Source organism: Mustela putorius, unplaced genomic scaffold (assembly GCF_011764305.1).
Source record: "Mustela putorius furo isolate JIRA1106 unplaced genomic scaffold, ASM1176430v1.1 tig00537248_pilon_pilon_pilon, whole genome shotgun sequence".
Lineage (NCBI taxonomy): Eukaryota > Metazoa > Chordata > Mammalia > Carnivora > Mustelidae > Mustela > Mustela putorius.
This window is the reverse complement of record NW_025422387.1, coordinates 9,290,318-9,304,203: the sequence shown is the minus strand read 5'-3', so window position 1 is coordinate 9,304,203 and position 13,886 is coordinate 9,290,318. Positions and strand designations below refer to the sequence as shown.

Here is a 13,886-nt window from a genome sequence, read left to right as displayed (position 1 = left end):
GAAAAGAAAGGCCAGCTGGTACTGGGAGCAGCAACTGGAATCGTCATTACGCACAGCCCAGATCGAAGGAAATGTTCATCCCCCCACCTGACGTGGGGGCAAACTCGAGAGGAAACCAAACCTCTCTCCCTGCTCCCCGCAGATGCCCTTTGTGGTAGATGATGGGGTCCCCACCTTGGGATAGAAGACAGGCAGGCCCCTATGTCTGACTCCCCAAAGATATGCTGACACCTGATGGAGGGACAGGACCCCCCGAGCCCTCTGATTTCTCGTATCAGTGGTCAAGGTCGAAGAAAGTGAAGAAAGAACAGTGTGGACAAGGACAGCCCCGACCAGCCCCAAGCTCGCGGGCACTAAGGTGGGGGCTCTTGACTCTGACCACAGCGAGGTGCTGGGCATCTCTACCACGCCACAGACCCTGCATTTAGATATTCCCCAAGTCAGAGAGGTTGTCTGTGTGCCCTTGTGCCCTGGACCCTGAGGGATGGTCCCACCACCCCTTCCAGGGCAGCCTCCCTCTGGTTCACCCCGACTGCAGGGCGCCCGGGCAGCCCCGCCTCTAGGGGGAGCCCTAGAGAAGCACCTTCACTTCCTTTTTCTTTCCCTATTGAATACCCAGCCCAGTACTCAGAGTCCAGTAGTTGCTCCGGGAATGTGGAATGCCTGTGTATCCACACATGTGTGCTACAGTGAGTGAAACATGTATGTGTGTCTGGTGGACTTTCGAGTGGTGTGTGTGCACACATGCGGGGAGGCTGTGTGACGGCGCGTGCACACACACACACACATCCCTACAACAAGACATCAAGCTCTGCCCAGCCGCAGAGATCCTGGCCCGACACACCCAGGCTCCCACCCAGGGCAGACGGAGAGAAACTGGAAAGTTGAAGATGGGGAGGTCATTAAAAAACACTTATAAAAGCCACTTTCTCCAGAAAGGACACTGAGCCCACTACAAATTGTAGCCAAAGACCTTTACTGTGACAGCCAGGGACCCACGTCTCAGATAATCTCAAATCCCTGCCCTGAAATGAATGATTTTATATCGATTTGGTTTTTTGTCCGCTGTTGGCTACAGATTCCACCCTCTGGTTCTGTCTTAAGCACCGGTGCTCTTCCTCTGTGTCCCTCACTCTCTGTCTCTCTCTCTCTCTCCTGTGCTTATGCTTCCACCTCTGTCTCTCTGGGTCTGCCTGTTTCCCTGTCTCTCCCTCTCTGCAGCCTTCCTGTCCCTACTCTCTGTCTCCCCATGTGCCTCCCTCCCCTTCTCTCTCTCTGTTTCTCCCTTCAACTGCCAACCTCAAAACCTGCCTCCGTCTCTCCGGTGTGTTTTTCTCTCTCTCACTATCTATTTCCGACCTCTGTCTGGGTCTCCTCCATGTGCCTCGGTCTCAGGGAATCTCCCTCCCCGCCCCCTGTGCATCCTGGCAGCCCGCCCCAACCTCAGGGCCTGGGGATCATCACTCAGCGGCCCTGCCCGATCCAGCGCCGGCCCCTTTGTTCACTGCTCCCTCCCCTCGCTGCCCACCCTCCGGGCCTTGCTTTCTCTTCCTCCTTCCCAGGCCCCAAAGCTAGGCAGCCCAAAATGTGGGAGAACGTGGCCCCGTCTCTGGGGCTCAGGCACCAGGAGGCCCAGGATGGGTGTCAGAGCTGGAACACCCCCACACAACCCCTGGGGCCATTGGGGAGACAACCCCCACCACCACTTTCACCACCCCACAGTCCCTGACCCCTGCTGCTCACAGCTCCACTGGGCAGCCTGCAGCACGGGTAAGGTCAAGTTCAAGGCCAGGGTAGGCCTGACGCCAGTGGCCTTGGCCAAGTGAGTGCCCTTCTCAGGCTCTGTAAAATAATTCTCAGGGCCCATCCAGCTGTAAGTGAAGAGACAATGGTTTATCCACGCTGTCCGCCCCCTGTCTCCAGTCAATACCCAGCCTCCAGGTAGGTGATGCGCCGACTGATATCCACAGTAGGTCTTCCAAGAGGCTTCTCCTGGCTCGGCCTTCAGGCTGCCTCCATCTGTTGCCTTGGGCACCAGTGCCCCTTACCCACCCTCTCCCATTTCCTGGAGCAGATAAGGAAGACCTGACATTTCTGTAGCGAAAAGTTCTGTCCCCCTCCGCGGAGTCACTAGGAATAGAATTAGCTCAATAAATCAGCCCCAGAACATTCATCGGCACATTTCTGGAGCTATCGGCTGGAGCGCAGATGAGACCAGTTGTTGCAGGAACAATCCACCGCCCAGGACTCTGGCTTTGGGTATCTGTGATCACCGCAAGGATGGTCCAGCTCGGGGCCAGATTCAGGTCAGGGAGATGCAGTACTGTAACCTGCTTACATAGCAGGGGCCAGAGGAGGTGCAGTCCTTAAGCTGCAACGGTAATAACAATGAAGAAGGGGGGGTTAAGTAGGGGTGCACCATGTCTATAGGGGTCTCAAATTAGTACTCGCATGGGCTGTGAATGAATCCTTATGCAGGCATAAGCAGGCAATCTCCCAGGCCGAGCCTAATTCCTCCAGCCAAGCCCTTTTGCCCTTCAAAATACTCTAACCCCGAACCACAATGATTTTGCAGTTGGAGAAACTGAGGCCCAGAGAGGTGACTGACTGGCACAAAGTCACACAGTAATTTGAGCACAGAAGAAAAAGCCAAAGTCTGACTCAGGGCACTGCCTCGCTTCCTCCCTCAGCGCTGCAGCAAGGACCCTTGCCCAGGAGGGAGACGGTGAGGGGCAGAGCATTTGGGTTCCACTTTTGTTTCCCCTCCCGACTTGATAGGGAACATCAAGCCCTGCTCAGTCCCTCACCAGGCCTCAGTCTCCCCATCTGCAGGGTAGCGGGAGATCCCAAGATCCACTCATTCCATTTTGCAGCTGGTGTCAGAGGCAGTCAGAAGTGACCACCATCAGAATGTGCCAGATTTACAGAAAATGAGCTCCCACTGAGAACCTCCTCCCTCCCAGAGTTCTGGACCCACGACTTTACTAGCTCTGTGACTGAACAGATGACTTAATCTTTCTGTGTTCTTTAAAGATACGAACTTTTGAATGTCCCTGCCTACAGGGTTATTAACATGCAAAAAGAACTATGCATCAGACGTAGCATAGTAGGTGCTCAATAAAATGCTGGCAACTATTATTTTTTTTATTCTTAGTAGTAATACCTGTAATACCTGTAATCCGTTTCTCACATCTGCAGTTTCAAGAATTCCCTCCCAGATCTGCTCCACCATCAGCTCAGCCCTTGGACTAAGAGGAGATAGGGTCCATCCCCCATCGGGAGATGGAGGGTGAACAGCCCTTCGCTTGCAGGGGCTGGTGCCCAGAGCCAAGGCTATGTACCTCCATGGTGGCCCCCTTGGAAAACACGACCTTACTTAACTCTTGGCATCCCCCCTCCATCTTCCTGTTTGTTCCCAGGGTGACCTTGGGGAAGAAAACAAAGCTCAGGGTTAGTAAGCCTGGGATTTCTTTCACATGACTTGGGATAATGTTGGGAAAAGTTCTCCAAAGGCATGAATAGTGGTGGTGAGGAGTGCCTGTGCCTGAGTTCAAATCCTGACTCCAGGAGCACCAGGGTGGCTTGGTCCGTTAACCACAGACTCTTGATCTCAGCTCTGGTCTCCATCTCAGGGTTGTGAGTTCAAGCTCCGTGTTGGGCTCCGTGCTGGGCGTGGAGCCTACTTTAAAAAAATAAAATAATAAAAATCCTGACTTCAGCTCTTCCTTGCTGTGTGACTTTGGGCGGGAGACAACTTCTCTGTGCCTCCATTTTCCTATCTGCCATGTGAAAAGTATGTAATTCATAAAGGCATTATGAAAAATATTTGTGAAAGATGCATGAGTAGAAGGCTTAGAACAGTGGCTAGCCTATAACAGCTGCTTTATCAAAGGGCCATTGTGATACATATTTAATAATCTTACATTAAGTCATCACTAATAATTATTGTTGGAGGGGGAAAAAGGTTTGCTCAAAATTGAAACTGAATTCCAAAGGGGAAGCTGTGAAACTGACCTCAGTTTGCAAAATGACCATAACACCTCCTAGCCCAGGAAACCCTGAAAAATGAATGAGGACTTCCATGCAGAGAGCAGTACTGGACACTCAGTAAGCTTATTTCAGCGGAGCCCCAATCCACTACCTCCCTCAGGAGACTTCCAACCGGTTAGGGAATGCGCGCTCTCCAAGGAACACACACCCAAGGAACACACACACACACACTATTCCTTTTAAAAAGGGTCGCGGAGGGAGGCAGTTATTCGGACGTTTCACCTCCCCTCCCCCAATTCGCTCTCCAAAAGGGTCTGAGGGCGCCTGCTGAAAAGCTCTGATCCACCAGAACAGCCTCCGCCTCCCCTCGCGGGTGTAGACCGAGATTCGCGGGGACAGGAGGGAGGAAGAATGTTTGCGCGGCCTTCAAACGACTTGGCAGGCCACAAGAGGGAAAAGGCCGCTCCGGGGAGAGTTCAAATTGAAATTACACGGAGTGGAGAACGTGCAGATCAGCTCTGAAGCTCATAAAAAAAAGCGAGGTGACTGAGAAGAACAAACACGCCTCCAGAAGGAAAATGGAAAAGTTCGTAAAACGCGCTCTTCAAAGCCTGGCCGGGGTGCGGGGGAGGGGCTGGGCAGTGGCCTCGGGACAAGGCCACGGCCCCCTGGGCTGTTCCCATCCCGGATCTGAAAGGGAGAAACTGGCCAGGCCTCCCTCTCCTCTGCCCCCTCCTCCGTTGTGCTTCCACGCGGGGAACGGGAGGGGTTGCGGAGAGTGGTGCGAGCTCCAACAGAAGCAGAGCCTGAGGTCTGGGTGGACCCGACCCCAGCGAAAGTGGGGGTGGGGCGTGTACTAGTTAAATCTGAGTCCTGAACCGTAGGCAGCGGCTAGATCATTGGGTCCTTCATTCTTCGCTGGAGGTCTGGCATTGTTTGCGTTTTACTCAAAGAACACTTGGAAAACCTACGGAACCTTCCAGAGGAATAGCATGCTCTCCTGCCGCTGATCCTCCCCACCTCAGATTGCTTCCACTTGGGAGAAGGCCACGGTTGCCCTAGCCTCACGCGGCGGGCGGTGCGCCGTGCGCTCTGCGCTCTGCGTTCGGGCGCTTGGCACAACCCGCGCCCGGCGAGGTCCACGCGGACCCGCCCTGCTCCCCGGTTTGCCCCGACGCTCAGCCCCCTGTGCAGTTCATTAGCATTACAGACCCTCGATCACTCTCGCACACTTTGCAGAAAAGCCTGGACGTGAACCTCACGCCCCGCTCGCACTACCCCATGTCACCCCAAGCGGAGTATTCTCATAAAAGATGCGCGGCGCCAGCTCCCGAATCCCCAGCAGTCGCGAGCCGGCGTGCGCCCCCGCCTACGTCTCTCGCCTCTCGCTCGGGCTTCATCTTCCGCGCGCCGGAGAAACTTTCCACGGGCTACTGACCTGAGCTGCGCTGGAAACTGGTCCTGAGACGGGACTCCGTAACTTCCACGGAGCTTCTACAAGCCTCTAGCCTCATTCGAACCGCAGTGATCCCGCCAGGTCGGGGAAGTTGAGGCTCGCGAAAGTCGTGCTGCCCCCAAAGCAGGCCGCCCGGGAGAGACGAAGTGGGCCTGAACTCAGGGTTTACAGGTTTCGGATCGGAGTGGGCACGTCCTGAGGCACCTCTCTGACCTGCTCGAATTGGGTCGTGCGCGGTCGTCCACCCTGCAGAGAACGGAGGCTCTGACCCAGGAGGCTCTAGGGCGAGAGGGCTGCTCTGCCCTTCATCCTCATCCTCTCCGGGCTGGAGCCGATTTCTCCCACCCACACTCCACTCCCTCCCCATCCCCTCCATGCCCTCCAACCCCCGCTGAGCTTCTTAGAATTTCTTGACCCAAACCTCGAAACTAACCAGAAACTTCAAACCTCCCTGGCAAAGCCCGCGCTTACGTCCGTTATATCGCAGGTTCTCAGCCTCAGTGAGCACGGCAGTCACCTGAGGGGCCTGCTAGAACCAGACTGCCGGCCCGGTCCCCAAGACGCGGGATTCAGTAGGTCTGCGGTGCGGCGGGAGAATTTGCATTTCTAACAGGTTCCCGGGGCGGGCCATGCAGGTGCGGCCGCTCTCGAATACGCTTTCAGAACCCGCGCTCGACCTGTGTGGGTTTGATGCTCGGTTCCTCCGTTCCTAAGTCTGCGGAGTTTGCCTACTCCCCTTCAATGCGAGGACGTCAGGCTTCTTAGTACCTACCACAAGGCTCTGCACGCAGTAGGTGCCTCATGAATACTTGGGCTTCATCAGGAATGTCCCCATAAAGTCACCTATTACAGAGGTTGAGTGTGCCAGGCGGCACTCTTCTGGGTGCATTAGAAGTAGCGATTTAATACCAACCACGGGCAAATCCCAAAACAGAGCCTTAGGATGGAGATGCACCCAGAAAGTCCCCACGTGGAAGCCAAGCGCTGCCAAGTGATTAGCAACTGCTGTCTTCTCCACAAACCGGGGGGGCTAAGCATCTTAAACGCACAGTCCGGGAAGGCTGGGCTCTCCAGGCAGGCAAGAGTAGAATAGGGAAGTCCTGAACCTATCAAAGTTCCCCACACCCTAGAATATGCACCCCTGGCACCCACCTTGTACCTGCTTGGACCAGCCTATCTGTGCATCCCGAGGCTGGAAGGCACCCAGCACGCCTGGAGCCACACCTTCTGTGCCAGTTACCCATAACCTTTCTAAAAGTTCCAGAACCCTCTACCAAGCACTGTAGGGGTTTCGACACCAGAGGATTCAACAGTTTAGGTGAAGAGGCTTAACTATCCAGTCAGTGATGCTATGCCTCAATAGGAAACCATCACCCAGGTAATACAAGGGTGAGCGCGAGAGGGTCCCCTGGAGAACTGAGGGCACCCCCTCTTACAACCTCCAGGTGGAGGCCCCCTCCCCTTCTAGTGCTGGGGCCAAGCTTCTGTATTCAAACTGTATTTTGTCCCTGAGTTCTGCACACAGCTCAGCGTTCCTGGGCCACATCATAAAAAAATTTACAAGACTATGTTAAACTGGCAGTAAAAACAATTAACTTTAATGGTACCTTGGGTGGGTGGCTGGGTGGGTCAGAGGGAGGGCCCAAGCTTCCTCCTCTCCTGATTGAGAAGCCAGGTAAGGGAGGGGACTTGTTGTCAGGCAGGCCTTTGGGTTCAGAGGTACAAAGTTAAATCTAGAAGAGGGCAGAGCACAGGGACCACAGGGGAAGAGTTCAAGTTCCGCCTTGATGGTAGCCAGCTGAGTGATCCTGAAGAAGCCTCTTAACCACTCTGGGACTCACTATTCTTATCTATGAAATGGGAAAGTATTTTTTAAAAATCTATTAAAATGGGAATTTGTAAAAAAAAAAAAAAAAACAAACTCCTTCTCATGATTGTAAGGTTTGCAAATAACAGTAATTTTGTTAAGCACCTCCCACTGGGCCTGGTTGGAAAGTGGGTTGGTAGGCAGATAGTAGATAGATAGACAGATTTATTAAGCATGTTTGTTTAATAAATGAAAAATGTTAGTTTCTGGAGGACTCAGGCTCCCCAGGTGTAAAGAGAAAGGGAAAGGGTAGGCTGTTGCAGAGGCTGGAGCCTCCCCCCTTCAGAGCCCTGATGTGGCCCCCATCACTTACAGGTAGGTTTCCTGCTGAAATTGACCTCCTTGTTCAGTCAATGACCCTGGCAACCACCCTCTCCTCAGGTAGCCTGGAGCCCCAGGCTTTGAAACTGACCTGGATTTCTGGAGAACTGGTAAGGAAAGGAGAGCGGCCAGGGGGTGGGGACAGGGCCTCTGCTCCCGTGTGACCTGGTTCAGACCTGGAAGCTCTAATTCTGCAGGCTCCCTTGACCGGGAGACAATCAACCATCCATTTCCGGGAAACCTCTGTTGTCTGTGTGTGGCCCTCTCAGCCAACCAGGACTGGGGAGAGATGCCCACAGGAGGAAAGCACCCACTGACCTGTTTACCCACATTAGAACATGCACCTGCCACTCCTTTCTGGGTAACAAAATCAATTCAGAGCCCATTTCCGTTTTTTCTCAACCTCACCCCCCAGCAGAGATTTGTCCCCATTCATTTAAGGCCCTTAAAAAAAGTTAAAAGACCGGCATGATGATCTGGGTGAAGGTAGAATGATGCCTAATTTTTCGACTGGGCTAAAGGATGCCCAGATAGTTGGTAAAATATTATTCCTCCATGTATCTGTGAGGCTGTTTCCAAAAGAGGTTGTCATTTGAATGGTGGATTGGTTTAATAAGACAGTCCTCACCAATGTGGGCGGTCACCATGCAATCCACTGAGGACCCCCCATAACACAAAGAGGAGGAGGAAGGGCCAATCTGCTCTTGGCTTGAGCTGGGACATTCGTGATCTCCTGCCCTCAGGCCTCACTGCTTCTCAGTCTCAGGCCTTAGACTTCCATCTTCATTGGTCCCCAGTGCGAAGACCTTCAGACTTGGACTGAACCACACCAACAGCTCCCCTGGGTCTCCCCAGCTTGCAGAGGGCAGGTCACGGGACTTCGCAGCCTCCATAACCACAGGCATCAATTCCTGTAATAAATCCCGTTGCCGTGATGCAAGAAATCCCAAGCTGCCCGAACAGGCCACAGGGAGTTGTTGCAATCAACTGTCCCAGCTCAGCCCAGCCTTTGAGTCAGCCAGCTCCAGGTCCAGACACATGAACGAGCCAGCCTTCAGGTGTCTGAACTATCCCCGAACTGCTCAAGTCACTCCTAGCCCTTCAGACACCATGAAGCAGGGACAGGCTATCCCTGATTCCTGATGCACAGAATTTGTGAGCATAATATAAATGAAACGTCTTTAGGCCACCAAGTCCACAGTGGTTTGTTACATAATGATAGATAACCAGTAACCAATAACCAGTACAGTGACCTTCCCCAATTTGAGCCCCACTTTCCCCCTCTGCAACAGGTGATCTGGAAGTAAACGTGTTCATACAAATAGCCAATAACCAGGCATGTAGACCCACTGGATTTATGAGGTTAGAACATGCTGTACAGCCCATAGAGAGCTGGGGACCCTGAGATTCTAGACACCTGGACCACCTCCTCCATGTCACGACACCCAGAGAAACTCGCCCAAAACTTCCCCTAGATCTCATGCCCAAAAGGAGCCCCCCACACTGCAGATACCCCAGTGCTATCAACCTCCCTTTGCATTCCCACCAAGGATTTCATGTCCAGACGGCAAGCCTGCCAACAGCAGAAATAAATCACGACTGGAAAGCACAGGAACATTATCCAAAGTGAAACAATTTAGCCAACATCTCCCCCCCTTCCTCACCCCTTCCAAACCAATAACAATTCAATTATTTGGCCTTCAGTATAAATGATGGGGCACCACGTGGCGTCCCTGGGTGGGAAGAGGGAAAACTTTGGGAAAGGAGATGAAAACCAGCCAGGAGGACACACAGAGGATCACAAAAAGGGGGAAAAGAGGGGATGTCCCTCTCTGAAATTGGGGGAAGGATTAACACGGGTCAGTCTCACAGCCAGTGGCATAACCCTTTGTTAGACGATGCCCCTACATCCATTACTGTGTTGTTGACCCTGGAGAAAGCCGGCAATGTAGCCTGGGATGATGTAATCCATCCCCATGGATCAGAGACAGGAAGTGGTGCTCAGAAAAGCAGTCAGGTGTGACCGAAGGAGCACCCAGGCCAGAGGGAGAAAAAGCTGATTGGTTCACATAGTCCATGACTATTTTAAAAACCGTCTACGTACTGGTCACAAGACTGGGTTCTGGGGACACATCAATGAACAGACCGCACAAAAATGCCCACGGAATTTCCATTCTAATTTGAAGAGAAAGATAATTTTTAAAATAAGCATAGTAAAAAAAAAATTGTTTTAAATAAGCATAGTAAAGAAAGGTATGAAATGGCTCCCTACAAAGCAAGAGGGGCCACGATGAAGACAAAAGCAAGGCAGGAGAGATGGGAGGGACAGGATTGCACTTTTGGATGAGGTGCACAGCGAAGACCCCAGGATACGAGCAAAGGCTAGAAAGAGACTAAGGAACCCGTCCCACTGCAGTGGGGGAGAAGGGCACCACTGGCAGGTGCTCAGTAAAGGGACGCAGAAGGAATCAAGTGGGCTGTTGGAGAAAGTCTTTTCAATGAGATGCGCTCAAAAGCTGAGGTTTAAAGGCTGGGTAAGAGACAAAGGGATTAGGACATCCAACAGAGGGTGGCCCCAATGATTCTGCCTCCTGGTAGTCACAGCCCGGGTAGCCCCCTCCCCCATCCGATAGGACCAACTTGCGTTACTAATAGGATACTGCAAAAATCATGAAGGGTGGCTCCCAAAACTAGGACAGAAAAGACATTGCAGCTTCTACCGTCTTCATCTTGAATCTTACTCAGGGGGTGTTTTCATGAAGTCACTCAAGCAGCCCGTGGACAGACCCATATTGGGGGGGGGGGTACTGAGGCTTCCAGCTGATACATATGCAGGAGAAACTGAGGCTTCTATCTGATAGCCGGCACCTATGTAAATTCATCCCCGGTGTGAATCCATCCTGCAATTGGATCCCACAGCCCCAGCGGAGCCTTCTGATGACAGCAGCCCCTGTTCACTTTCACTTACACCTTCACAAGACCTTGAGCCAGATCTGTCCAGCCAGGCTATGCCAATGCCTGACCCACGGAATCATGTGAGATCATAAAACCTTACTGTTGTTGTGAGCCTGAAGTTAAGAGTAATTTGTTACACAGCAGTAGCTAACTGATACAATGCACAGAGTTAAGGGAGAAAAATAAAAGATTAAGTGGCTTAAACTTACACATGCAGGACAGAAAAACAGGAGGTAAGGCCTAAGAGAGAGCCAAAAGCCAACCCACGGAAAGCATCACAAGCCCCAGGAAGGAGATTGGATTTCATTTTAAGTTCACTGGGAAGTTATCAAAGGTTTTTTTTTTTTTTTTTTTGTAGGAGAATAACATCACCCACATTTATAGTCTCAAGATCTTCTGAAAAGGGATATGACAGGAGCAGGAAATCACAAGGAGGCTTGCAGTCTCCAAGCAGGCAGCGAGGATGATTGTCAAGTTGGAAAGAAACCGACTTACCGAAGGCAGAGTTCGAAGGCCAGCTCGACTGAAACAGGTGAGAGTTTGGATTATAGCGAACAGAGCAGAAGAGAAGAAGTCAGTGTTTGGGGCCTCTGTTCTCCATGGGAAGCAAGTCCTTCTCAGGAAATTGTCATACTTGAGAAAGAAGTTTCCGAAGGAGAGTGCTGAGAGTTTTGCTTTGGACATCTGAAATATCAGCTCCGTTGGAGAGGCCAGTGGGCTGCTGAATGAAGTTCTAAGCCCAGAATAGGAGATGAGACGGGAACTCACAATTTAGCATAGAGTCGTCACCAAAAGTCATAGAACCTGTGGGGCATCTAGTAGGGACACACTACTGAGAAGAGAACTGGAAAATATTGCCAGATCTCCCAATGTTGGGAGATTGAGGAGAGCAAGAAACATCCAAAGGAAACAGAAAGAGGTGGAAGAATACAGGGACACGGAGGGGTGTCCCCAAGGCTGACTTGAAAGGAGCACAAGGGAACTTGGGGGGCTGATAGAACTAGAAATCTCTAGGTCCTGATCCCAGTGGCAGTGATTTGACTGTAGGCATTTATCAAACTCCTAGAACCTTACACCAAAACCTGAATTTTGCTGCATATAAATGACCCTCCAATTAAAAAAAAAAAAGTTCTAGAACTGTAAAGACATGCCTGCATGCTGCGAGAAGGGACACTGTAGAGAAGGAGAAATGAGTGATGCTTCAGAGAAAAGGTTAAGCGAAGGAAGTCATCAGAAGCCCAGATGCACCACTTACCAGCTGAGTGACTTTGAACAAGCCCATCTCCAGACCTCAGTCTCTGCACCTGTAGAATGGGTATCTTTCCTTAGAGCTGTTTTCGAAGATTATGAGATGATGTATGTCAAGGGCTTCCCAGGGTGCCTGGCTTAGGGAAGGACCCTGCAAATCTCAGTTCTTCTTTCCCTTCCCCTCCTGAAAAAGCAAGCTCTCTCAGGGATGCCCAGACCATCCGATCTGAATTCCAGGCTTAGGAATTATCAGACTATGGAACAATGGACGAGGCCCAGCCTGACGGCCCCACGGACTGCCTTCTGAGTGCCCGGCACTGTGCCAGCCTCTTTCCATGCACTATCTCATTCATCCTCCCCGTCATGCTCAGAAGCCCGTAATTACTATCACTGCGCCAACCTCAAAGCCTCCGGGCTCTCAAATTCCCATGACGTGATGTCACAAAGCAAGTCCCGGCTGTCATTTCCAGTCCCCAGGGAGAGAGACCACAGATATGCAGGTTGCCCAAGAGACAGCAAGAACCGAAGGATATCCTATTGGAAGCCACGGAGTCCTGTCCCTTGGATGGACCCTGGAAAAGGAAACTCTGACTGCTGTGCCCTGTGACCTTCTGAATCAGAGCTCAGCAGGTTCTCTCTCTGATGTCCCTCGCTGGACTCATCAGTCCTGCAAAAGGCAGGAGAGTATAGTGGTCTGTCAAGAACGTAGCATCTAGAACCTATCTGCCTGGGTTCAAAAAGCCCAGCTTTGTCATTTACTAGCATGTAGGACACTAGAGAAGTTACATAACTTCTCTGTGCCTCACTTTTCCCATCTTTAAAATGGGGATAATCCACACCACGCCACAGGGCTGACCTAAGGATCAAGTTATTTGTACATGTAAGATGCTTAGGCCCTGATGGCCAAGGCTATGGGGTGAGCTGACCTGCTTTTCCCATAATGAGATGCTCTCTGGAACGCAGATTATCCAGGGGAGAGGAGAAGGAAGGAGGAAGAAAGGGAATTTCCATAGGGCAAGAAGCACAGGCTGGATCCACAGTGTGCACGGCCTGCATGTGTCAGTGAAGAACGGGGAGATCTGTAGCCTGAAGAACGGGCCTGTGGGACAGCAAGCGAGACCCTGTTCAAGATGTGAGCTACTGCCCACATGCCATTTTTCTTGAACGTTCGTCCGTAGTGTTCACACAGCAAGAGCCAGGAGGTATGTCCACTGTTGTCCCTTGCGGGCAGCACAGGACAGACTTCCAAGGGAACTGTTCTTGCTGTAGATTGAACATAACTGACTATCAGCAATCGTGTAAGGTTCAACCTCATATAATTTTGGAACTAAAAAAAAAAAATTCTAAGTATGTTTATGGTCTGAAATGTGTCCCCCCCACCCCAATTCCTATGTTGAAGCCCTAATCCCCAGGACCTCAGAATGTGACTGTATCTGGAGTTAAGGTCTTTATTATTTTTTTTAAGATTTTATTTATTTGACAGAGAGCGAGACAGAGAGAGAGAGAGCACAACCTGGGGTGCGGTGGTCAGGCAGAGGGAGAGGGGAAAGCAGGCTTCCAGCTGAGCTGGGAGCCTGATGCAGGACTCGATCTCAGCACCCCAGGGTCATGACCTGAGCTGAAGTCAGATGCTTAACCGACTGAGCCACCCAGGGACTCCTGCAGGTGGGGTCTTTAAAGAGGTGATTACGGGAGAGGAGGTCTTTAGGGTGGCCCTAAACCAATCTGACGGGTGTCCTTAGAAGAGATGAGGAACACAGAGAGATGCAGGACATGGGTGCCCAGCAGGACGACCTTGTGAAGAGAAACAAGAAGACGACCACCTGCAAGCCGAAGAGAAAGGCTTCAGAGGAAACTGACCCTGCCAGCACCTTGACCTTGGACTTCCAGCCTCCAGAGCTGTGAGAAAATCCCTTTCTGTTATTCAAGCCACTCCATCTGTCACATTTTGTTATGGCAGCCCGAGCAAATGAATACAATTCTTTTTAAAGTAAAAATGTCCTAAAAAGATGGCTGCACAAATCATAATCCGAGTGACCACCTCCTCTC

At 51.6% G+C, this 13,886-nt stretch overlaps 1 protein-coding gene across 4 annotated transcripts in view; it reads right to left on the bottom strand.

The window, feature by feature from the left end:
• Positions 1–959: 959 nt before the first annotated feature.
• The window catches only part of LOC101687023, a 46,874-nt gene continuing 33,947 nt past the window's right edge, over positions 960–13,886 (bottom strand). For 2 of the 4 annotated variants that reach the window (XM_045073693.1, XM_045073694.1), the window contains 4 exons: positions 12,764–12,936; positions 11,845–11,893; positions 5,429–5,692; positions 2,378–3,425 (listed from right to left, as the gene is read on the bottom strand). In XM_045073693.1, the coding sequence (XP_044929628.1) occupies positions 3,373–3,425; positions 5,429–5,692; positions 11,845–11,893; positions 12,764–12,936 (539 nt within the window). In that variant the 3' untranslated portion in view covers positions 2,378–3,372. The other 2 variants (XR_006604789.1, XR_006604790.1) reach the window with 1 other exon arrangement.